This window comes from Somniosus microcephalus, chromosome 3, assembly GCF_052327205.1.
Source record: "Somniosus microcephalus isolate GS21.2 chromosome 3, FLI_Smic_1.0, whole genome shotgun sequence".
NCBI lineage: Eukaryota > Metazoa > Chordata > Chondrichthyes > Squaliformes > Somniosidae > Somniosus > Somniosus microcephalus.
This window is the reverse complement of record NC_140989.1, coordinates 34,658,848-34,685,351: the sequence shown is the minus strand read 5'-3', so window position 1 is coordinate 34,685,351 and position 26,504 is coordinate 34,658,848. Positions and strand designations below refer to the sequence as shown.

At 46.4% G+C, this 26,504-nt stretch overlaps 1 protein-coding gene across 4 annotated transcripts in view; it reads left to right on the top strand.

The window, feature by feature from the left end:
• crim1 (cysteine rich transmembrane BMP regulator 1 (chordin-like)) overlaps nucleotides 1-26,504 on the top strand; it is a 190,368-nt gene that overhangs the window by 92,592 nt on the left and 71,272 nt on the right. For all 4 annotated transcript variants that reach the window (XM_085980042.1, XM_085980057.1, XM_085980035.1 and 1 more), the window contains 3 exons: nucleotides 8,898-9,140; nucleotides 13,295-13,415; nucleotides 14,542-14,663. In XM_085980042.1, coding sequence (XP_085836168.1) covers nucleotides 8,898-9,140; nucleotides 13,295-13,415; nucleotides 14,542-14,663 — 486 coding nt within the window. The remainder of the gene's footprint in view (nucleotides 1-8,897; nucleotides 9,141-13,294; nucleotides 13,416-14,541; nucleotides 14,664-26,504) is intronic.

Genomic DNA, 26,504 nt, shown 5'->3' with positions numbered 1-26,504 from the left:
CAGCCTTCAGACTCAGAGGCGAGTGTGCTCCCAACTGAGCCACAGCTGAAATAGAGGGAGAGCTCTTCTTGGAATAGTGCCAGGGGATCTTCGGCGTCCCCCTGAGACACCTGAAGAAGCAGGCGGGACCTCGGTTTAACATCTGTCCCGAGCGACATACTGAGCCAACAAGCTCCGCTGTCCTTGTAGCTACTGCAGCGACTGGATCTAGGAAGGGAGAACTCTCTCTCGGTCAGACTTTCCAGCGCTTGACGATCGGAGCTCAGGCAGCCTGAGCCAAAGACACGTGAACGTGTCCTCATTACTTCTCATCCCAGCTCACCCTGCCTGTACATGGTTGCTTTCTTAGCTTGCTTTGTAAGTACTGTGTTTTCTTCCTCTGTGGTAGCTGCGAGATACTGTTCATTGCCTCTAATGGTTAGATTTCATAGTTAGCCGCACGGTCACATGAGAACATTCAGTATTAGCTCTCGTCCAAAGACAAGGTGGGGTAGATTGGCATACCGTAAGTAAACGGCATACGCTGGGCTCTTTGGAAATGTTGTTGGATTAAGATGCCAGTTTGTTCCAAGCGCACGCCGTTTAAATTATTGGCAGTGAAGTCAGAGTTGGATCTCTGTGCGAAGCTGCCTGCCCACCCTCTCCGCCCTCCCGGGAGCCATTCAGCGAGTGTGTTCCAGTCAGAGGGCGTGCTCCAGAGACGCTGTGTGTTTGTTTGTTTTAACGTGGTTTCTTAAAGCATGAATGTTACATTGAAGGTCCAGTCAGAAGAAGCCAGAGCGAGACTGCACGGTAGATCTGATTACTCAAGAGTGCTTCCCCTCATTGAAGTCACACAATGTTGACTCCTAAGAATCCGTGGAGTAAGAAACGCACAGTTCAGTCATCAAACTCATCCAGCCCCCTGTCAGCTGCCACCTTCTCCATCCCCATCCCTTGAATTATCCATTATTAAATGCATCACTGTTTCTCGAGCGAGATCCTGGAATAATGCTTCTGCTGGCTCCGTAAATGTGGTTGTTTCTTATGTTTTACTGGAGATGCTCCCAAACACGGTATCTTTGCATTACATATACCTGAAGAGCAGAGGGTTCATCATTCAGTTCAGTGTGTTCAGCTGTGAACAACTGTATTAATAAACAGGGCAACAAGTTGATAGACGTTTCTATTTTTACAATTTCCTTCTGCGAGTGTAGGTTAATTATTCACAGTAAGGATTAGAGTAAATTGTTTTTTGGTGGGGGGGCGGAAATACAATGCTTTCACATTTAATTCTGCTGTTAATTATATCAGTTAACGGAGATCTTTTCCTGTTAACCCACATGCTCAAAATGGCACAAAACTTACTCGTATTATGCTGCACAACCTATTAGAGCTAGTCAGCACCAGCCTTAACCATGTGATGTGGTTCACTGGTTAGAAGCAAACGTTCATTATTTTACCAGCGCAAACAATTCTACCCTTTCAATCCCAAAGGTGAGAGATCCGATCAACAGAGAGTCCCATTGACTAATTAAGGATTCCGTTTGTTTGTTGTTAGATAATGGCTGCTGTTAATGAAAAAGAAACTAGTATGCAAGTCCAGTGTCGCTACATGTTGGACTGGGTGACCAGTGTTTCTCCCAGTAATGTTCACACACTTGGGGAGGTCCACCTCATCAGATGTGAACTAGAACGGAAGTGAGATCCTTAATCAACAGATCTAATCATCCTAGAGTTTGATATTGGATGTGTATCAGCTGGCCTCCTAGCAGCATGGGAATAGACTGCGAAGATGACTGTGGTGAGCTGGCAGGTCTGATGTCACTGAGGTTAAACATGGGGTTTAGGTCTTGACTTGGTGCGATAGTGTAAAATGGGTGATAGTGAGTTGGCATTCCGTTTTACATTCCTCCCGCATTTTATTTCCGTCGACTTCAATGGAGATAAACATCGGGAGAGATGTGAAGCTGGTTGCCACCTCACCGTCAGGCTTGTACAGACACACAAGCCACATTGAGACAGGTTACTCACGGTCCTACTTCTGCTGTCCCTGGTTGTGTCTAAGCTGATGTTGGATTTCACCATTTCGCAGACCCATCTCATGTGGCCAGCATTCCTCTCTAATCATTAATATTCACAATTGACTACTTTATTGACAGTGGTTAAATCATTAGAGTGAAAGCCTGTGTATGCACGTTGTGTGTGTGTGTGCGCGCGCATGTGTGTATACATGAATGTGCCTGTGTCTGGTTGTTTAAAAGGAGCAGCGCTATGGGATCTGGGCTTCTTTGGAGGTAATTATTGCCCAGTTCAAATTTAGACTCCATCCTTTCTAAGTTCTCAGCCAAAGGCAAAGAGAGTTGAGCTCACCAGGATAGTCTTATCAGGCATTTACTGACGATAAATTGCACATTGAAGGGAGCAAGCAGAGCATCATTAAAGTATTTGAGAACACGCTGGTCAGAAATAGTATTTTTCTCTTATGCGAGCTTGTTGCTCACCAAGTTGGGTTGGCATGCCACTCGTTCAGCCTCCCTTCCCTTAACTTACTACATTTAATTAGGTACCCTTTGATGTAAGAAAACTACTAGGCACTTGGTCAGAGTATTAAACAAGGCTTTAATCGACTGTTTCACAACATGGAAGTCTAGTTATCCTTCACTAGTTCCTGTTTACAAAATGTCCCTGAGCAAGCTGGGCCCATGCATGAGTATTTATACTCTCCCTGGACAGCGCCACCAGCAGGCCGCCCAGTATATTTCATAAGTCCTTTCTACATGAATGGCACGATTTATGCCACCCTTATTTAATATGTTGAGGTAACTCCAAGCTCTGGGTTATAATTTAAAAACCCTGAAAACAGACTAATCAATTCCTTTTCTTTTAAGACAGAAACCTTCTACTGAAACCAATTATTGCGCTCTGCTTGCTGGGTTCATTTTCCGATTGCCTGGTTTTTAAAGTAGAAAGTGATTGACAATATACCAAAGGTTAATTGCCCTAAATTTACACACAGAACACTTGATCGTTTCAAATGCCAGTGCTTTGATCAATACGAAAATGAGAAAAATGAAATGGAAAATGAGATCTTTGTCAGTGGTCCTATTAAAACTAATTGAAATGAAGAGCTCACTGAATCCGTGGGGTGCAGTGAACCAATCACCGCTCTCCTCAGCGTTGCTGGAAGAAGAGGGCTGCAGTTAGCCTTTCTCTCCCACAAAACGGAAAAGATAAATTTCAATTGGCTGCAGTTAACTGTATTAAAAACAGCCTGGGGTGGGTAGGGGGAGAATGTAACGGTGGAAAAGCTACGGGTTGGAACCGCCCCAGTTTCACTTGTCCTGTGGCAGTTTCCCATCCTTGGTTGTGCCGCTTGAGATGACGGAGGAACGGCACTTCTCCCACGAGAGGAAGGGCTGTGCCCACATGTGCATCTCCTGGTGGCTGGTTGAAGAACTGCCGTTGACAAAGGCCTGGGGGCAGTCCAGCCACCCCACACATGTAAATTATCTGACTCCCCGCTCCTGGTGGGGAGCCTCGGCCGCCGGGAGCATGCGTCAGAAGCTCAGGTGGCGCAACGCGTGATTTTTCTAGCCATTTAAATAGTGCACATCCAAAGTGCCAGTAGGCACTTCCCAGAGGGCAGGACTTCTCCATCTATTCAGAAAAATTAGCCCCATGACTCCAGGAATGACACATGGCATCGACGCACTAAAAATGAACGGCGGAAAGGGTAAAGTTCGTGAAGTCTGTAGCAGGCGGTCAAGGTGTTCCTGAGGAGAGTCGCCCAATGGAATTGTAGGTTGATGCCCTATGTAGAGTGGTCCTGAGCCCCAGTGATCAGGAAGGTCCCAGGATTGAGTCCCTGCCTGTGCTGAATTAGCTGATCCCAGTTGGACCATGGTTGGGATACTACAGTGGGCCTCGGTGCCCCTGGAATAAGGGAAACCGGTCAAGATTCCCGCTGCTGATAGCTTGCCGGAAAGTGCATGTACACGTGGATGTCCGGTTCTGGATCAGATTCGGCTGCAGCAGCTAAATAGCCTGCCAGGCACTCGCGTGAAGGACAACCGGCCCCTGTGAAATCGTACCCCAGAGAGTCGGTGTCTGCGGGAGTGGAGGACAGGATAATAGCAAGAAGGCGAATTTGAAATAAAGTTTAATTTTCTTCAAAGGTGGCAGGAGAGGCGCCATTCAGCTGCCAAAAAAAAGCATAAGGGAAATGAGAATGAAGTAAAACAGAAATTAGAAAGTCAAATTCCATTCATATCCTTTGGAGGATTTATCATTGCGGCAACTTAATCACCAGAGCCTGGTGCTTCATCTACAAAAGGAGCATTTACGAAATGTGTGTCAGAATCCAATCTACCTCAATGTAGGAGGTGTCTGTTGGTAAGATTGGTTTTGCGGCCATTATCAGGGACATGTCCCACTGGGCTACATTGTTTGGTGAACAGAGAAGAAGCAGCAGAAACATCTCAGCAATGGTTTCCAGTGACAGTAATAAGGTTAAGGACATCATTACAGACAGTGCTGACCAATTTGTGTCTGTGTCGAGGGCCCCGAGGAGCTTAGCGGAGCCAAATTGAGTTTTTGAGTCGAAGACTGGCCTCTTGGATTTCTGTACGTAGAGAACACCGTGATTAACATAAAGGGTCACAATGAGATTTCCGATATTGTAGGTAGTAAGCGCTGCGTAAATGATAATAATATTGGCCTCGGATTCTGTAGACGGGGCTGTGATGAAATTTCCTGAACAGTAACTGCGGTGATCGCTGACCCTGCTTACGGGCCCATTTTTAGCAAAGCTAGGCTGACATGCCTTAGCTTTCTGCAGCAGGTTCCTATTTTCTTTCCCACCACTGCGCTATTCAGCCAGCTGCTTGCCCCAATTTTATTATCACTGCTTTTCTTGGAATCGTACAGCACAGAAGGAGGCCGTTCGGTACATCATTGCCTGTGCCGGCTCTTTGCAAGAACTGTCCAATTAGTCCCACTCCCTGCTCTTTCCCCCCACAGCCCTGCAAATTTTGCCTGTTCAAGTATTTATCCAATTCCCTTTTGAAAGTTATTATTGAATCTGCTTCCACCACCCTTTCAGGCAGCGCATTCCAGATCATTACAACTCACTGCGTGACAACATTTCTCCTCATATCCCCTCTGGTTCTTATGCCAATTATCGTAAATCTGTAAATATAATTTTAGTGTCTCTTTGCTCCTTCTAGTGGTAATGTTTCCCTTTCACCACCACTTTCTCCCCATCTCTCCTGAAGGTGCTGACTCACGTTGGGTTACAGCTCTATGGATTCCACCAACACTTCAGTACAAGGGGCCATTCTTCTTGCCTGAGCCTCGACAGCATGTGTTGACTCATCCTTCAACCATGGGGGAGTGGGGGAAGGGGGTTGGGGGGATCCCAACCAGGCCCGATCCTGTCCTGGTCCGACATAGTGGTTAGCACTGTTGCCTCACAGCGCCAGAGACCCGGGTTCTAATCCGGCCTCGGGTGACTGTCTGTGTGGAGTTTGCACATTCTCCCCGTGTTTGCGTGGGTTTCCTCCGGGTGCTCCGGTTTCCTCCCACAGTCCAAAGATGTGCGGGTTAGGTTGATTGGCTATGATAAATTGACCCTTAGTGTTAGGGGGATTAAATACGTGGGGTTACAGGGATAGGGTGAGATATGTGTTGGTGTAGGGGTTACGGGGATTGGGTGGGATATGTGTCGGTGCAGGCTCGATGGGCCGAAATGGCCTCTATCTGCACTGTGGGGTTTCTGTGATTTCTGTGACGTCCACTTTGCAACATAATTTTTCCCTTTCCCTTGCCCAGGATCGCTGAGAAGAATTGTGACAACCTTGCCACTGCCCCGCCTAGGATCGGGTAGCTCAGCACACACCAGCGATCAAACCCGGCAGGTTCCTAGTCTGTTCAGCTTCGCGTTATGCGGTGCATTTATGCGCTGAGCGATTGGAGATGCCTGTGACAGTGCTGGTTTTCTTTTTCAAAGATTATAATTAATAAGCAAATCCCATTAATCCAGCCCGTCTCGCTCCCCCTTCAATCCTGTTTAAGGTGAGCCTATCTTGTCGGTGTGCCACGCATTCTCTGAAGGCCAGTCAGCGGGGAGCAGGAAGGGACAGAGGCAGCCCGCTCAAATTCAACTTGGTGGCTTTGACACCATTGTTGGGCTGCTGCTATGTCTGGAATTAATTCCGTTTTTTTTTAAAGAGGGGAATAGCAAATGCATTTAATTTTTTTACATTTACTGTATTACGTACTGACGCCACTGAGTACAAGCATCAAGCTCGGTCATGCTCTGCCCCTTGGTGCTGTACCGAAGCTCTCAGCATGGCTCTGGACGCTGGTTGATGTTTTCTCATTTTATTTTATCCCCCCCCCTTTTTGAATTCCAGGAGTTCTGCCTGCATTTTGGTCACCAAACGCCAAGCTTTCGATCTACTTCACTTTCATCGCCTTCCACACCCTTCGATCCTTCGACTCCTACCTGCTGTGCATCCCCCCTCCCCCTCCCCGCCTCTCTTCCCCCTACAGTTTTAAAAGACCTCTTAAAAATATAAATACATTTGGTCATCCTTCCTCACTCTCCCAACATGGCTCAGAAGCCCCTATCTTTACATTTTTCGTTTCCTCAGTAAAGCACCTAGGGGGACAAATTCGGTCGCGCCCCCTTTGGGGTGCGCCCCGATAAAGTTACTGTCCCTGCGCCGTAAATTGAGTGCTGGCCACCCAAGCAGGACGCGGGGTGCTACTGGAAGCACTCCCCCTCCTTCCTGGAGCGCTATCATTCAATATTGCGGCGCTACGTGCAACAGCGCCACGCGCGACGGCACATAGCGCCGCGGTATTAAAGGCCTCCCTCCCCTGGTTAAAGGGGAGGGGTCCAGCGCAGCGCGCACCGGGGCCCTGCTGGACCACCGGGGAGCGGGGTGCCGGGAAAACAGCCCGGCACTCTTAAGAGGAGTGCCAGGCTGACCGATCGCGGCTGGCACCCCGCATAAGGACATGAAAGGGGGCAGGTGCTGGCAGGCGGCCCAAAGGAAATGGCCGCCCGGCACCTGCCCTTTAATTTGCGCCACCGCTGCCGCAAAAATGCCACCCACCCTGAATCTGTGTTGAGGGCACCCGATAAATGTAATTCACTGTGGTTTATCGATCTGTTGAAGCCTGAAGGACTCTGTTCACACAGGAGGCTCAGTGAAACCTAAACAGTGCTCAGGCTTGGTCAGTACGTGTCGGGATCGGTAAAGTAATGAGTTATTCAGAATTAAGGCTAAGTCTTAACTTGCTTGAAAAGTGTTTTGTTTATGCCGCGGTTACTAATCATCGGAGGAAGTGACTGTTGAGTTACTAAAACCCACATTTGTGGCGAGGCAGCTGTTACTTATATCCTTTTCCCTCCCCCTTTTCTCCTCTCGAGAATGTTGACTTTTCCTGGAGTACAGCCTCACCGGTACTTTCAGCCCTCTGGGGCCTCATGAACTTCGCAGTTTATCACGTGTGAATGCTGGCAGGCTATTCGACTATGAGAGGAGGCATCACAGCCAAACCCACTCCTGTCTTCACCCAATGTCCACACAGGCATGTTTTCATCAGAGGTCATCAGACAGCGACCAGGAGCGGGAGTCACCGCCCCTCCCACCTCACTGGTGATATTTCCCCTCCCTCAGCCCAAATTGAGCTGATGGACCACAAACCAAGGATCAAACCGGGGACCTTCTGGCCTGGATTTTTACCCCACTGCACAGTGTATTTAACTACAAAGCCATTGCAGAAGCCCAAGATTAACACAGTATTGCTTCATTACAACTCTGTGTGGTCAGTCTCTCTCCCTGCCTCCCCCCCTCCCCTCACTCCCTTTAACTCTCTCACATGCAATTGTGCTCAGTCGACCTTCCAAGTAGCCTGATGCCAGAATTTTTTAAAAGAAAAAAGACTTAAAAAATAATCAAGAGATCTGTGATGTTCCAGTCGGTAAATGCACCAGTCGATGTGGCAGTGAATCGTACAGAAGAGGAATACTTCCAGGCTTTATCCCTCTTCAGCTGTGAGTTAGCAGAACTCAGCCAAGGCAGTATTACAGGTGCTACAGATTGATCCCAATGTCCTTCTGCTCAGGAAGCAAATAATCATACAGGATTCCTGCTTCTGATCGCTATCCAACATGATTCTTATGGAGGAAGGAAGAAGAGAGAGAGGGAATGAGGAAGGAGAAAGGGGGAGGAATGAAGGAGGGAGGGAGGAAGGAGGGAGGGAAGAAGGAGGGAGAAGGGAGGAGGGAGATGGGAGGGAGGGAGGAATGAGGAAAGAGGGTTGGAGGAAGGAATGAGGGAGGGAGAAAGAAGGAGGGAGGGATGAAGGAGAAAGGGAGGGAAGAAGGAGAGAGGGAGGGAAGAAGGAGGGAAGGAGAAAGAAGGGAAGAAGGAGAGAGGGAGGGAAGAAGGAGAGAGGGAGAGAAGAAGGAGGGAGAAGGGAGGGAGGAAGGAGGAAGAGAAGAACGAAGGAGGGAGTAAGGAAGGACCTGCGTTTATATAGAAAGATGGAATATGGACAGTGGACGTAAGTGGCGGTCAGGTGAGGAGTGGATGGTGATCGGTCGTGATGCCTTCCCCATTCACCCACGAATGAATCACCAGCTGGCATTGATTGACTGGACTTGTACGTGAAGATTCCACACCTGGGTGAGATACCAGAGGGTGGCAGCTCGCTGTGGAACTGGGAATCCAGTAAGAGTCAGGAGAGGAGAGGGCGGGTGGGGGTGCGGGAGGGGAGGGAAAGCTGGTGGCAAAACCACCCCAGCAAGCGACGTGCTGTAAATGGGGCAAGTGTTGTGCAGAAGTTGAGGGCCGGGTCATGTATGAGTTTCTCTAATATACCCTCTCTTTTTGTTTTTTCAGAAGAGAAGCCAGACTGCTCCAAAGCTCGGTGTGAGGTCCAGTTCTCCCCTCGCTGCCCGGAAGACTCCATCCTGATTGAAGGCTACGCCCCTCCCGGAGAGTGTTGCCCTCTCCCAAGCCGCTGCGTGTGCAATCCAGCTGGTTGTTTGAGGAAAGTCTGTCAGCCCGGATACCAGAGCATTCTAGTTGCCAAGGCATCGGGAAAGCCGGGGGAATGCTGCGACCTGTACGAATGCAAGAAAGGTGTGGGAAAAAATTACATTGTTTCAGTTCAAGAGGTTAGGGTACAGATAAAATGTCGGCTGTGTTACACTATTAATACTTTTTTTATTTTGTTTAGTGGGGAGGAAACAGTATTTCTCTGGATGCTAATGATATTTAACTATATAATGTATTAAAAATCTTACAGATGCACACACTTCCTATGCCAATTTGTCCAAAATAAATTCATACCTGTCCACATTTATAATGAAGACTGCCTATGTAAACTTGTTAACCAGTAAATGTACCCTCTCGCCAGTGGTGGCAGTGCAGCAACTCAACTTTGCTGGAACCAATTCTATTTCTCGGCTTCCCAACTTGCCGTAACTTATATCAAAGCCTTATATGAAGATAAGAATAGAATGTGTGACTTTAAAATGGGGACTCAGTCGCATCTGCACACTCTAGTGCAATTATCCCCCTACTCTCTAACTCCCTTTCACCTGGAGATTATATTTGGTCTTCACTCCTTGGGGGTAATTGTAACTTCTGGCGATGGTGTAAGCGGGGCTATATCAGATTGACCTCAGTAGAAATGCAAATAGAGATGGTATATAACAGGCAGCCGATTCGATATCGGCCCGTTTACACCATTGTTAAAAGTTGCAATTACCCGTGTGTGCAGTTGGCTAGTATCTATAAAAATCTTGCCTTTAGTACACATCTGTACCATTATAAAGTGTCAGAAGTATAAAAAAAGAGAGAGCAGGAGTCATTTAATGCTGATTTTTTTTTCTCTTTCCTGGAGCCCAGATATTACAAGCACATGCCAATCTCAGGCCACCATTTATGCAGCTCTTGGCTATGACACAGCCTGGTTGAGACAGTCCCTCAAACATTCCTTCCCTTGCAGGGCAAAGCTGGGACTCGACTCAGCCCCTGCCTGCAGCGCCATGGCTGACGCTGGGATCCCAGGAGACATAAGGGAATCAAACTTGCATTCTCTCAGTTTCAAACTTGTTTTCTTTCAACATTTTCTCTCCCTGCCCCTCTATCTCTCTCGCCTGCCTCATACCCCATCCGTCGCCCTCAGCCATTCTTTGCTTGCATTTTGTCACCACGATTGGGTCCTGATTAAAAATAGCACTAATTTGCCATGAGAACATAAGTATTTTTAGGATCAATTGGCCCAAACAAGCCCAGCTCCCCTTTTAAGTTCTGATTGAATCCAGCCTCCTGTCCAGTGAGATAACAACCAGACTTGTGTGAAAGTCAGTCGGAGAGCTTCTTTCGTCAACTAGTTTAAGCTGTCAACAGTGGTATGGGGAAACAGAGAAGCTCGATCCCAGTACATGCAGGTGCTTTTTTTTTGTTAACGAACCACCAAATGCCAGCCAGTTCTGGAATTTCCCCACATCTGGTGTAACACAAAGTAAGTCACCTGCTGAGCGACAGGTTTTCCTATTCCATCAACGCTGTGCAAACGGGAGCAGCTGGTCTCTGCTGAGGGAACAGAAAGCAGAAGTTTACTAATTTAGTTTTTGTGATTTGTTGACAAAATCCAGGCTCTTACTAACAAACTAATCACTCGCCCCCAAAGCATTACATCACCCAGTGATCTGGTCACTCTCTGCCATCCCATAATATCACCCAGTGATCTGGTCACTCTCTGCCATATCATTGATGATGATTTGTCCATCATTGTCGATGATGACAGCCTATGATTCATCTCCAATTTAACACAGGTTGTGGGTTGTCATATGACTGTAAAGTCCAATTTCCGCAAGGAATGTTGTCCCACACACAGGACATTGGATGTCTGACTGACCCAAGGGCTGATCTTCCCTTGATTTCCTTTCGGCTTACTTTTCTTCAGCGAGCTGGATACGACTTGCTTCAAGCTTTACCCTGCCATTGTGAATCCTCATTTGCCACTTTTTCCTGCCATAAGCTCCTAAGTGTCAGTTGTGATGCCACATATTTTTTAGATCGGTCTTTAGGCAATCCTTATATCTTTTGAACTGACAACCACGAGAGTGTAAAGAGGACTGCTTAGTTCCAATGCTTGGCCTCACTCCCCTTCCTCAGCTACATGCTGCCCCTTGGAGACATCATCCAAAAACATAGGGTCACACTTACGCTGATGACGCCCAGCTCTACCTCTCCATCAGCTCCACTGCTTCTGTGTTGTCAGACTGATGGTCCGACATCTAGTCCTGGATGAACCCCAATTTCCTTGTTAAACATTAGTTAGACCAAGCCATTCCCTAGCCACTGATTCCATCCTCCTCCCTAGCCACTGTCTCAGGCTGAACCAGACTGTTTGCAGCCTCTGCGTCCTTTTTGATCCAAAGCTGAGCTCCCAACTACATGTGCTCTCCATCACAAGGACTGCCTACTTTGGTAACGTCTCCACCCCTTGCCTCAGCCCATCTGCTGCTGAAACCCTCAGCCATGCCTCGTTCACCTCCAGACTCGACTATTTCAATGCTCTCCTGGCCAGCCTCCCATTCTCTGCCCTCCATGAAGTGCAGCTCATCCAAAACTCTGCTGCCCGTATCCTGCCCCACACCGATTCCTACTCATGCATCACCCCCTGTGCTCGCTGACCTCCTTTGGCTCCCAGTCCCCCAACAGCTCAAATTTAAAATTCTCATCCTCGTGTTTAAATGCCTTAAATGAACTCGCTCCTCCCGATCTCTGTAACCTTCTCCAGCCCTATAACCGTCAGAACTCTGTGTTCTCCAACTCTTGTGCATTTTCCATTCCTTTCGCCCCACCGTTAGCAGCCGTGCCTTCAGCTGTCTAGGCCCTGCACTCTGGCATTCTCTTCTTGAACCTTACCTCCCTGACCTCCTTTCGACCCTCTTTAAAATGCACCCCTTTGTCTAACTGTGTCAGCCATGGCTCAGTGGGTAGCACACTCGCCTCTGAGGGTTGTGGGTTCAAATCCCACTCCATGGGACTTGAGCACATAAAATCTAGGGCTGACACTCCAGTGCGGTGCTGAGCTGTCTTTGGGATGAGACGTTAAACTGAGGCCCTATCTGCTCTCTCAGGTGGACATCAAAGATTACATGGTGCTATTTTAAAGTAGAGCAGGGGAGTTATGCCTGGTGTACTAGCCAATATTTATCCCTCAATCAACATCACTAAAAACAGATTATCTGGTCATTATCACATTGCTGTTTGTGGGAGCTTGCTGTGTGCAAATTGACTACCGCATTTCCCACATTGCAAAAATGACTTCACTTCAAAAAGTGCTTAATTGGCTGTGAAGCACTTTGAGGTGGTCATGAAAGGCGCTATGTAAATGCAAGTCTTTCTTTCTTTAACATCTCCTCCTTTGCTCGGTGTCACTTTTATTCTGATTACTAATCAGGTAAAGCGCCTCAGGATGTTTTTCTACATTAAAGGCGCGATATAATCGCAAGTTGTTGTAGAACACTTGGGCTGAAATCACATTTTGCAACGTTAGTAATAAAACCATTAGGATGTTCATGATAAATCCATAGGTTGAGGCCTTTAACATAGCAGACAGAAGAATTTTAAGTGAAACCATGATCACATTTGTTACTAATATCGCATCACATGATTTCAGCTCTTTTTGCATTCAGAGCATTGTGTCTGTTAAGGTTGGAGAAACTGACAGTTAGCTTCCCCTCCTCCACCCTGCACTCACACGCACGCACATACATGCCTTCCTGTTGCCCTGTCAGGAGCAGTATTCAAGACACATAAAGACAATTCTCCATCCTATCCAACTAGCTGAAGAAGATAACATGTGGAGCAAAAGTGGCGACTTTAGCTGATCATGAGAGGGCTTCCCAACATGGCTTTAATTCTCACTAAATTATTTAACTAAATGTAAAAGCAATAAGGCTTCCTTTCAAAGCTCGGTTGGTAGGAAAGAAGAGCAACAGAAAAATTTCAAGGAACTAATTCACTGGGTTTGTGCCAATGGGGTACCTTTCCAAGCAGTCATGGTATGGTGCTAAATTTTCAGAAAAGCTGCATTGCAGAAGGAAATGATGTCTAGAAGTTACAGTTTGCATTGACAGCATGCAGCTGCTTAACACACCCACTATCTGAACTGGTTAACTCTTCAAGCTCGAATCACAAAGTGTAACAGTAGGTACTGAGCAAGAAGTGCAGTTAATATGATCGATGTTGACGCTTTCTTTTGCCTCTTGTAGTCTACAACGTGGACTGCAGCACGGTGGACTGCCCCGCCATTCAGCAAGTGGTCTGCCCATCTGACAGCTACGAGACTCCGACCCGATTGACTGCTGACGGCTGCTGCACTCTCCCGATACGGTGAGCCTGCTCGCTGATACTGGTGGTGGTGGCGAGGAGGAGTTTCATCCCTCCTGGGAAGTACAATGTCAAATGGAGCATGTCTCTACTTCAGGGGGCCCAGTGTCAGCAGTGAGTGCTCCCGGGTCAGATACGACACAGTATTAGCAGTCGCGATCACAACTACCCCAACCATGTACCTCAGCCGACCACCCCCTACTGGACTGGCGTGATATTTTTCCATTTCCCATCCTCTGGCTGTGATCGCCAATTAGTATGAGATTAGGAGCAGTTCTGAGCAGAGGTCCCATATGCTTTAGGAGCTGGATTCAGACGGCCTAAACCTATTTCACATAGGACTGTTACAGCCAGCAAAAGAGAGAGTGGGGGGTGGGGGGGGGTTCTTTCTTCCCATCATTCATGGCTGGATTGAACCCAGATGGCAGAAACAGAGCCAATGTCTAACCCACTGTACCACCCAGTCCCCACGTAATTCACCTTTAGACTAAAGTACAAAACTGATGGACGCTGTCACATGATGCCAGGTATTGAGAATCACCAAAGCCCTGGCTGGAGCTACAGGACTGTTTCAAAATGTGTTTCTGTGGCTCCTGACATGAATCTTGTCATTCATATGGAAATGACTTATGAAATGATACTGGGCGGCCTGCTGGTGGCGCTGTCCAGGGAGAGTATAAACACTCGGGCTTGGGCCCAGCTTGCTCAGGACATTCTTTAACAGGAACTAGTGAAGGACACAACTAGATCTCCATGTTGTAAAACAGTTGATCAAAGCCTTGTTTAATACTTAGACCAAGTGCCTAGTAGTTTTCTTACGTCAGCTCCTTCTCCCAGTTTAGATTGTGGCATGTAAACAATAGAGAAGGTGCCAAGTGAGCTTTTAAACTGAATTCTACCCTCCAAGCTATTAAGAAAAAACACACACACACCACACACGGAAAAGTCAGGCGCGTTGGATGATAGCGCAGATTCAGGCTTGAAATGCCTGCTCAGATTCAATGTAATCTTGAGTACTCTGAACAGGCGCAGCACTTGTGACTTTGACCCTCCTCTCGGGCAACCGCATGTTCTCGCTGCATTCCAGCCGTCCAAAACGCTCATTTGTTGTGTCTTGTTTGGGTTCCAGGTGCGAGTGTTTGCTGGGAATCTGCCGCGTCCCAAAGTGCGAGGCTGGCACCGTGCCCCGAATTATCTCTCCTGGAGATGGCACGCCTGGCAAATGCTGCGATCTGTTCGAGTGCATCAATGGTACGTGCAGATTTAGCAAAAATATATTCTAAAGCTGCTGTGGAAAAGTTTTACAGAAAATGAGTCCTTTGAAGACTGTGGGGGGGTGGAGGGGGCCGGGTGGGTGGTTGGGGTGGGGGGGGGAGGGGGTGAGAGGCGGGGTAAATAAAAGCAGAGTCAGAAACTTGTCCTGCACAGGGCTGTGGAGGAGGTTTCAGAGATGGGCTGTTGTCAGCCTGTATTGATAGTACTTTAGACTAATTAAAAAAGAAGTCTAAACAATGTTCACATTTAAACGTTTGAAAATGTCTTCAATGCTTTTTACGACCTTTGGTTAAAAGCCCGCAGCCCAGCTTTAAAACTATATTTTATTACTTCTTTCGCGCTCTTTTGCGAACTTGATTACAGTTTTATGAACATTTGAAAAGCACAGCGATATAAAAAAGCCAGTTGTATGGGGATGTATATATAGTGTATATTCTCTGAGGTTGTGAATCTTGCTTTTCTCCCCTCTTCCTCCGGGTTTCCTCAGGTCGTGCACTATCTGCAGCCAAGAAGGCAGGGTAGTTAGTGCCCTTTTCTTTTTTATTTGCTCTCGGGATGCGGGCGACACTGTCAAGGCCGCAGCTTTTGTCCATCTCTAGTTGCCCCTGAGAAGGTGGTAGTGGGTCTTCTCCTTGAGCTGCTGCAGTCCTTGTGATTTTCCCACAATAGGGAATTCCAGGATATTGACCCAGCGACGATGGCGGAACAGCAATAAAATGAGGAAGTCAGGATGATGTGTGATTTGGGGGGGAGGGGGTGCGGGGTGGTGCAACATTACTGCTGCTCTCATCCTTCCCGGTGGTAGAGGGCGGGGGGCGGTTGCTGGGAGGCGCAGTCAAAGTAAGCTCACCACGAGCCTCTACCACTCCAACTAGGAGGTGGTCAAGGTAGACTTTCCTGCCACTTTTCCCTCCGGTTTGTGCGGGAGGCTTCCACCCCTCTGCTTAGGGGTACCTCCCGTCCACAAGTGATGCAGCTGGTGTCAAGAATTCGGCAGAATGGCGTGTTGGGTCCAGCTTGAGGCATCACAGCTTGTGGCACCAACGTGCCAAGTTACTGCACTGCAACGGGCCTTGTGAAAGTTTGAAGAATTTAAAACCATTGCTGTCGTCATGTCCGTTTTGTTGTTGCTGTTGGAACTCCCGTGTCCCATAAACCAGTCTCCCTTGTGGGATGGCGGGATGGCCGTCTTCACCCAGGCCTCTGCCAATGTTATGTTGGGTCGGTTCATTCGCTTTTCAGTTTCCCTGTGCTTTGGCTCCGTGCGACGCTATTGATCGCCCTGCTGAGGGGCCCAGTGTGAGAATACTCAACTTGCCACTCTGTCACCCAGCACCTTGGCAGCACCCACACCCTCTGTGTGCACCCAAGCAGGCCCATGCCTTCCATTTGAATTCTTCACCACTTGTCGAACCAGTGCATTGTGTATCTCAAAGAGCATCCCAACTCCAGAGGCTGTTGTTGCTGAGCGATAGGTTTGATATTGAGTTATTTGTGGAGGGGGTAGGAAAATACTAATCCGAACGGAAAGAATGTTGTTTGCAAAGTATGAACGATGCCTGCAACCATAACATTTATTACTGCTGTGGTATTCATAAACAGTCAACATAGCAACACCGTGCATCAGCAGGACCTGACTATTTAAATATAGCACAATGTTTAGACCTTGATTGAAACTAAATATAGAGAATGCTATGCTCCGTCTCACTGAAATACTTGGCACTGTGACAATAATGCCTCAATGGATAAACCAGTCCACTTGACAACAACACAATTAAATTACACTTTATGCACTGATACTTAGTCAACATTGGAAGACTGATATATGTCAGCATTTGAAGCCTCTCTGCCCTGCCTTCCCTCCCCCGCCCATCATGCTTTTTATTCAGATTGCAGCCTACTAGCTGCCTGCACTCTTTAACTTCCATTTCATGCCCTTCCTTCCTTCCCTCCCACACACTTTGAGTCATTCCCCATTTTCAGGAAGTCGTCACGAAGAACTTTGTAAACTCGGACTTTTAACGCCAACAAGTTTGTTTTCATTCTGCTAATCGAATTGTTTCATCCAAAGCAATTTGAACGGAAGGCTGAGGGTGGTACAGGAGGTTGTGCATCAGGGCGGTTCATTCATGTGCTGAGGGACTATATGTTGCAGTAGGTTACAATGCTGTCCTTTCACCTTTGGGTTCTGGGTTTGAATCCAAACCAGAAAGATGGGATGAGAAAAGCCTCCTGTTTTATTTTTCTTCCACTTTTTCTCTCGCTCTTTCTCTCTCACACTCTCTATCTCTCTCTGCTGGCTGTAAGGATCCTCTATGAAATGAGTTGAGAGCAGCTTCAACCCAATCGTAACACACTGTGCCGTCGAATCCCCATGGCGATACATTTTTAATTGCTGGAAGAGAGTTACAAGTGAAAAATGACAGACAGGAAATGACCTACCGGGCCTGTCCCACACAATCGTGATGTCTTGTGCATCACAGCACAAACACTCCCCAGTTCACCCCACCTGGAAGCTATGTTTATATCAAAGCTGGAAAGTTGTTAATTTGCTCCAAAAGCAAACGGTGGACGGTTATTAGAAGCTCTTCAGTTGCGTTCCATCCCAATACTTCAAGTGTCAAATCGCCTTGATTGATGCGATGCGGAAGGAGATTCACTTTGATGTGTTGGGGAGGTACAGACAGGTGTGTGAGGTCATCTTCACTGGCGCATGAATGAGCTAATCAGCGGTTTCCACTCTCAATTCTCAGCAGCTTTAGGGGTACATTTTTCAAGACCCCAGGCCACCGACAGGGCCTCTCATGCAACAGGTGGCTTATTGGGAATATGCGCACACATTGCCCTCGATATTCCATCCATTGCTTGTCTCAAGAAATTTCCCACTGGCTCTCTGTCAGTATCTGTTACACACAAAAGTATCGGTTTATTTGCTGTTCGTGTTTTATTTAGTTTCTCCAATTCTTTCCCCTCTGTGGACTCTTGCTGACGTGCGGTTCCACAGTCATCGGCAGCCCTCGGGAACCTAATCCGAATGCGTGAGCCCACACAGTGAATGTGAGCCTCACCGTCAAGCCCTGCACTGTCCTCACCTGGCACAACACGTACGAGCACTTCCCAGCAGGAGTCACTGGACAGTGGTCAAGAGGCTGCTTCTGCTTTCCTTCCCGGCCTTGTCAGCTGTGGCTCAGTGGGTAGCACTTCTTACCTCTCAGTCAGAAGGTTGTGGGTTCTAAGCCCCACTCCAGAAGCTTGAGCATAAAATCTAGGCTGACACATCAGTGTAGTACTGAGGGAGTGCTGCACTGTCGGAGGTGCCGGCTTTCAGATGCGATGTTAAACTGAGGCCCCATGTACCCTCTCAGGTGTATGTAAAAGATCCCATGCCACTATTTCAATAGAAGAGCAGGGGAGTTATCCCTGGTGTCCTGGCCAACAGTCACTACACTATATAAATGCAAGTCTTTTTCTTTCTTTGCTAAGACCAGTTGCATTGTCCCAAATGCTGCCACAGCTGAGATCACACAGCTCAGGCTGAGAATCGATCCTGGGCCATTCTGATCTGTAAGGTGGTGCTTTTACCCACTTGACCACTTGTTTCCTAGCAGGTGTGGTTTGCTATAAAGACGGGCCCAGCAGCAAGGCAGGCTGCTGCTTACCGTGCAGTGGCATCCAATGCGCTTGGCTAGTTTGACACTTGGGGCGAATAATTTTCTCCAAACATTCTATTTGAACTCCATCCGCTGAAGATCGCAACGTTATTCAGGCGAAGAGGAATCTAGGTTAATGACAGTTACAGTGCAACTTCTTCAAACCTCGGTCTGTTGAGGGTTAGTTGTGAGCAGCGATATTTCCACACCAGATATTAGAATTTACAGTACTTTTTGCCAGCTAGTAGTTGTATAATTTATTAATGCAGCAACAAGGACTGAGTTATGAGGAAGGGCTGAAGAAACTTATGTAGGGGGGCATGGTGGCATAGTGGTTAGCACTGTTGCCTCACAGCGCCAGGGACCCGGGTTCAAATCTGGCCTCGGGTGACTGTCTGTGTGGAGTTTGCACATTCTCCCTGTGTCTGCGTGGGTTTCCTCCGGGTGCTCCGGTTTCCTCCCACAGTCCAAAGATGTGCAGGTTAGGTTGATTTGGCTATGATTAATTGACCCTTAGTGTTAGGGGATTAAATATGTGGGGTTACGGGGATAGGGTGGGATATGTGTCGGTGCAGGCTCGATGGGCCGAAATGGCCTCTATCTGCACTGTGGGGATTCTGTGATTCTGTGAAACTTGGGTTCTTCAGACTTGAAAGGAGGTGAATCATACCCGGTACAGGATCATAGACTGGTACAGCACAGAAGGAGGCCATTCGGTCCATCAAGTCTTTCGAAGAGCTATCAAGTTAGTCCCACTCTGCCCCCATATCCCTGTAATTTTTTTCTCCTTCAAGTATTTATCCCATTCCCTTTTGAAGGCTATTATTGAATCTGTATCCACCAGCCTATCAGACAGTGCATTCCAAATATTTATATAGCGGTATATAAAATATTAACCAGTATCAGGAAGATACATCAAGAACTGTACTTCATACCATGGCAGTAGGACCGGAGGGCGCCAATTGATGTCAGGAGGTTCCCAATCACACAAAGAGTGATCGACACATGGAAGGAAATTCCATGAGGCAAAAAAAAATCCCTGAATCATTTGAGAAATAGCTGGATGCTTTGATGGGAAAACAGTAGATTTCTCTACAGAAATAACTAAGATCTGATCTGAGGAGCTTTCCTCATCCACATCGCTCTTGTGAATAGGATTCATGCTCACACAGAGAGTTAACAGTCCTGCCCAGACCATTGCGGAATTGTGCCCAGTTGAGGCAAACACTTCTGCACACAGAGCAAAGGAACATTGAAAGGGGGGAGTCACCCTGGACTCCTCGGACAATACCACCTTTTGTCTATTCAAAGGGCAACATAGACATAAAACCTGGGCCAAGATAGCCACCCGCTCTCTTGGCTAGGGATAGGGCACGGCCTGGGAGGTCAGGGATACACAAGTAAGGGGAGATGAAAGAGAAAGCCGTTGCAGTAGTATAGCTTAGAAATGACTGTAGTTGATATTAGCAGACCAATGTCTAGCGGACTCATATGACATGCTTCATTTATCTTTAGTAGGTTAACACCTCTGCTAAAATATCAGACAGAGGAATGTTGTGCGAGCTTGTTAAGCATTCCTCAGCTGATATTGTCAGCAGTAATCTCTAGGCTTGTATTATCTGAACAAACCATTGAAATCCAATATTGCTGGAGTAGCCTAGTCGTTCTAGGGTTAATGCTCGGTCTGTGTTATTCTAGGCAGGTGTGGGGGTGGGGAAGGGATCCTGTCTTCACAGCCCATTATGAGAGATTATCTCAACTCAAAGTATTTGCCGCCATAGGTCTTTTCATGGTTGGGGCTTGTCTTAAGAGAGGGGAAAAAAACACCTGCCTGTTGATGGTAGCAGCTCTGATCACAGTCTCCTGCATGCTCGTGTGCTGCAGAAGCAACTTATGGGGAATGGTAGCATAGTGGTTATGTCACTGGACTAATGATCTGGAGAAGAGAGTTCAAATCCCACCACAGTAGCTGGGGAATTTAGAATTTAATTAAATAAATCTGGAATAAAAAGCTCATGTCAGATAATGGTGACCATGAAACTATCAGATTGTCGGAACAAGCCATCTGGTTCACTAATGTCCTTTAGGGAAGGAAATCTGCTGACCTTACCCGGTCTGGTCTATATGTGACTCCAGACCCACAGCAATGTGGTTGTCTCTTAACTGCCCTCTGAAATGGCCTTGCAAGTTATCTCAGTTGTATTCAAGAAGGTGGCTCACCACCACATTCTCGAGGGCAATCGGGGACGGGCAATAAATGCTGGCCACATCTCGTGAACAAATTTTTTAAAAAGAGCAGGCAGAAAAGGAAAAGAAGTACCTGTTTGCATTTTGTACCAAGCAAACATATCTGGTCATCTTAATATACGACTCAAAGGGAAAGTAAGCTGTCTTAAAATAAGTAAAAGCTGGATGAAGAAAGCTGGTGTGAGCTGTGACCATTAACAACCATCAGTTTATATTTTGGTTTGTAGCCAGCCCAAGTATAAGTTGTATCTATATTTGTCTACTGTCCGTAATGGAATACATTCTACCCACAAGACTTTTTTTTATCAGTTTGGTTTTGAACAGGTGTACATACTGTTGCTTAAACTCCAATAAACACACACTCGCGGTCACGCACACGTACTGACACAGGTGTACACTGACACGTACATGCATACTGACGTACGTACACACACGCATACACTTAACCCATCTACACTCATCAACGCAGTCTCGGCACACATGCTGTACACAGTCGCACAGGCCAGAATTGGAGATGCGCTGACATCTCGGAGGGTAATTTCCCAACTCGGCATTCTTACCCACCGGGAGTGCGTGTTGCAAGCACACTAATCATCAAGGGACTGGGCACCTAAATTTCTAATGCGTGCTCCCGGTGGACAAGGCTCCCTGCTGGAAACACAAAACAGGAAAATTATATCTTTCATGTCAGCAATTAAAATGGTGAATTTTTTTTTAAAGATTTGTCTTCATATAGCATCCGATCGCATCTTTCAGAAATGCCTCAGAGCACTTTGCACGCCATTCATTTTCCAGTGCGCGCATGTGGTTTATTGGAGGGGGTCGGAGAGAGAGAGAGAGGAGAATCATTCCGGGGGCGAGGCAATTCCCAGCGGTGGAGGGAGAAGGTGGGGAGGTTGTAAATTTATATATGCTCCCGGCTTCTTTTGTCACTGCTCAGGAATTCACAACACAGACAAACAGGGCTGCAGCATGCAGGAGTAGACAGACAAACCTTGAGATGACAGACATTCTCAGATTCTTGTGGTTTACCAACCTGAACTCATTTCCATATCAGGGCTGGGCTCCACATTCGAAAGAGTGCGAGTGTTGTTGGCAGGGCCTGTATTGCTCTTCTAGTCAACATCATAGTCCTAGCTTCTGTTAGGAAGTACTCGCAGACATCTGGAGGCCACACATTGAAACAATGTGACTCTGTGCCAATAAATTAAGCTTTTTTTTGTAGAACTTTGCTTTTTAAAAACAAAAAAAATTGGCGTAAAGTTTGCATGTATTTGTAATGCTTCACAAATGTTTGCGGGATGACTACTTTGAACTGGCTACATGATTGTCCCTAGAAAAGGGAAGTGAGTTTGTAATGTTCTTGCGTGTCAAGATATCTTACCTCAGTCTCAAGGACTCTTTTTCATTATTAAAAACGTACTCATGCTTCTGTACAGATTTAACTCTTTGTCCCAGACTGCAGTGATCTTGAACCAGACAGGATCTTGTAGATTTGCAGTTTCATTTCCATTATTTAGAAGTGGTTGTGCTGCATGCTTACTACAGTGTGTAACACCATATTCAGCACTGCATTTTATTGTAGACTTTATATTATATCATTATTTTTTCCTCTTCCCTCTCCCATATTAAGCTGTCCCCACAATCCGTCCTCACACGCACTAAGATCTCCCAGGAGATGACATGCCTGCAGGGTTGGGAAGTGTCTAGTCATGATGCTCTAGCCATCATTGAGTGTGGGGCAGGCTTTTATTTTAGTCAGGCTTTCTTATTTTTTGTTCATCTGCAGTGGGGTTTCCCTTTCCCCCCTGCTCATTCGTCCAGGACAGAGAGGTCTGGGTCCGATAGCAAAATACTGCAAATGCTGGAAATCCGAAATAACAACAGAAAATGCTGGAAAAACTCAGCAGGCCAGGCAACATCCGTGGAGAGAAAATAGAGTCGACGTTTCGGGTCCAACCCTTTTTCAAAACTGGAAAGGAAATGAAATAGATCGAAAAGCAGGGCTGGGAGAGAACAAAAGAAGTGAAGAGACATTAAGAGGTATTCAAAACCAGACGAGATGGGGATAGGACTAGTGGAGACAAAAGACGGCTCTAGATTAGGTGTGAAATGCACTGGCAGAATGAGAGACAGCTGCCATGTGGGAGAGAAAAAAAAAGAGTGGTGGCGGGGGGGGGGGGGGGGAAAGGGCCAAAACAAAGATGTGGATAAAATATAAGCAAAAATGTAATGGGGACCGAGGTTATGATCTGAAATTGTTGAACTCGATGTTGAGTCCGGAAGGCTGTAAAGTGCCTAATCGGAAGATGAGGTGCTGTTCCTCGAGTTTACGTTGAGCCTCTGTGGAACAATGCAAGAGCCCGAGTACAGTGAGGCCTGAGTGGGAATGGGGCGCTGAATTAAAGTGACAGGCGACCCGAAGCTCGGGGTCCCCCTTACGGACTGAACGGAGGTGTTCCGCAATCTGCGTTGGTGCCCTTCCGTCACCGTCTGTGATGGGACTTGCACTTCACACAGCATGAATTAACTTTTCTAATTTCCCCTTTCCCTATCCTTCCATGTCCCTCAGGAAGATGCAGTGTTGTGCCGCTAATTTTTAATAAAATTATTGGGGGTTGAATTTCCGCCGTGTTTTCAGGGGGTCCTCTGTCGGAGTTACAGCAGGCAAGTGGGAAACCCGCCTCAGAAACTCACCCCCATTATATTTAATGTTTTGTTCCCAGAATCTAGCTGAAGAAGGACATGCATTGATAATTGTGCTGTTCATCTTATGCAAAACTTTTTTTTCATGTAAAAGGAGAAAATAATTTATTACATGGCGGCAACAAGAGACAAGATCCTGGCTGGTGACATTTCCCTCTCCACCCCATGTGAAACATGTAATGATTTACACTGAGAATTGTTTCAGTGACCTATTGTTGACTGTAAAAGAACACAAATGCTTCCACGTTATTGATACAGTGGCTTCCAGTTCAATTCTCAAAGGAAGTCGAGGTATAAATTCTGTACAAATGGCCATCAAAAGTGGGCGGGGTGGGGGAATAGTGTGTTTACTCTAGAAGGCAACGCATTCCTAACCCAACAGTGCACTACTCAGGGGGTCACGGGGGGTTAGCATTCTGTTTTCGAGCAGCGCGCAGGCTTTCCGAGCTCCTGGTGTCAACAGTCAGGAAGAAATACTCACGAGTCTGGAATTTTCAGGAAATAGCACACAAAACAAAACCAGAGCTTCCATCGAGCACTCCTACACCGAGCTCCTTTACCCAGGAGGGATGCAGAACCTTACAGTGAAGGCTGGCTAAACAATAACAGGAGTATAAGTAACCATGTTGCAGATTAACAAATGGAAAATAAATGGATAGATGACCCAAAAACCGGAATGCATAAAATTATCAAATAGTATTGAGAGTGCAGGCAGTAGTAGTGAAACACAAAGTGAGAATTGATAAATCTACCGTGGGGAAAACACTTAATAAAATATGCAGCAGTACAAAGGCTAATTTAATGGGGTGATCAATAGTCAAAGAATGGCTATAATTCATGAAACCAAAGAACGTTTCCACGTAACCGGAATATTATGAGGCAAAAAGGGGAGGGTGATTAATAACCCTCTGTGCGCAAACACATACACACCACGGTAATTGAATCTTAAAGGGTAAAAAGTGTCTGACATTATCGTGACACACAGCAATGATTAGTGGTGATGATATAATGTTAAGATAAAGGGATACTTCCTTCATAAAGGTTCAGGATCGATGGCAGTGTCAGGAAGCTTGATCTCTGGAGCATTGTTCTGAGCACAAATTAGAAGTAATAATGGGAATTGTTTGAAGATGAGCACAAATGAGTAAAATGTGTACAGTTCTGGACATCGCACCTTAGAGAGGATATAATGGCCTTGGAAGGAGTTAGTGAACATAACCTGGCGATCGAAAAAGGTAGACACAGGCAGACCTGGCTACCAAGAGAGGACAGGATATGCTCTCACTGCAGTCAGGGAGTGGTGGAGACAGAGATGTACTTCCTCACAGCTTGTAGAAAATATCAGGGCATAAGGGAGAATTTCTACCCAAAATTCACAAAAATATGCCCGGAATTCAGAAATTTGAATGACGACCAAAAACTCCCATACCTACTAGGGGAAGAGAGAAATTGCGTAACACTAGCGGCACACTATGTTACAGCTTGCCATAAACAGAGGGACAACCACTAAATATAAGAAAAGAGTATATATAAATTATATGAAAGTATATTTATACACTCAGGGATATATCTGTGTATACACTGTATGGATAGATCTGTATTTTTGTGAACAAACATGAATGTTTTCCGATGCTTTGGCAACATAAGATGTAACTTGTCATGCCAATAAAGCGATTTGTATTGAATTGAATTGAATTGAATTGAATTGAGTGCAGCGCAGATTCACCAGAAATTAGGCTTGTATTCCCTGGAATATGAAAGGTTAAGGGATGATTTGATTGAGGTTTTTAGGATTTTGAAATGAATTGATAGGATAGATAGAAACCTCTTCCACTGGTGGGAGAGTCTAGGACATAACCTTAAAATCAGAGCCAGTCCATTCAGGAGAGATGTTAGGAAACACTCTTTCACACAAAGGGTGGTAGAAGTGTGGAACTCTCTCACACAAAAAACAGTAGATGCTAGCTCAATTAATAATTTTAAATCTGAGAGGGATAGATTTTTGCTAAACAAGTGTATAACAGGATATGGAGCCAAGGCAGGTGGATGGAGTTTAAGATACAGATCAGCCATGATCTCATCGAATGACAGAACAGGCTCGAGGGGCTGAATGGACTTCTCCTGTTCCTATACTCAACGTGGTTTCCGTAAAGTTTGCTTGAGGTGTTCCTTTGACAAGTCCACCCTACCTCTGAAACCGCTTCCAGCTCTGCATCCTAGCATTCATTCTCCGCTCTTCTGAGATCAACTGCGCGCCTCTCCACCCCCGGCCCCCGACACTACTCCGCTCTACCATCAGTGCCAGAGCCTTCAGCCAACACGTTACTGCTTTTTTGACTCTTCCCAAGTCTTTCCATCTTGCTTCATCTCTCCCCATCTTCAAGAACCACCCTAATGACCTGTTCACCTGTTCAAAGCTCACATTTTACCACCTCCTCTAGCACTGCTTCCAAATTCTTACTCCAATTACCCCACCCCATCTTGCAAAGCACTTTAGGACTTTGCTGTACATTAAAGACGCTGGGATTGTTGTCCTTAGAGCAGAGAAGGTTAAGGGGAGATTTAATAGAGGTGTTCAAAATTATGACGGGTTTTGTTAGAGTAGATAGGGAGAAAATGTTTCCACTGGCAGGAGGGTCAGTAACCAGAGGACACAGGTTTAAAATAATTGGCAAAAGAACCAGAGGGGAGATACATAGAAACATAGAAGATAGGAGCAGGAGTAGGCCATTCGGCCCCTCGAGCCTGCTCCGCCATTCAATGAGATCATGGCTGATCATCCAAATTCACTACCCTGTTCCTGCCTTCTCCCCATATCCCTTGATCCCTTTAGCCTTAAGAAATATATCCAACTCCTATGAGGAGATGTGGAGAAAAAAAATTTATGCAGCGAGTTATGATCTGGAATGCACTGCCTGAAAGGGTGATGGCAGCAGATTCAATAGTAACTTTCAAAAGGGAATTGGATAGATACCTGAAAAGGAAAAAAATTGCATGGCTATGGGGAAGAAACAGAGGAGTCGGAATAATTGGATAGCTCTTTCAGAGACAAGATGGGCCGAATGGTCTGATGCTATGAGTTAAGTGTAAGTCATTGAGAGTGTTTTTTTGCTTCAGCTAATGTGCACGTTACAGAATATCTGCCAGGATTCTGTGCAGCACCGTGGTGCAGGGCCACAGAATGATGGGACACACACGTTTGATTTCTCTCATC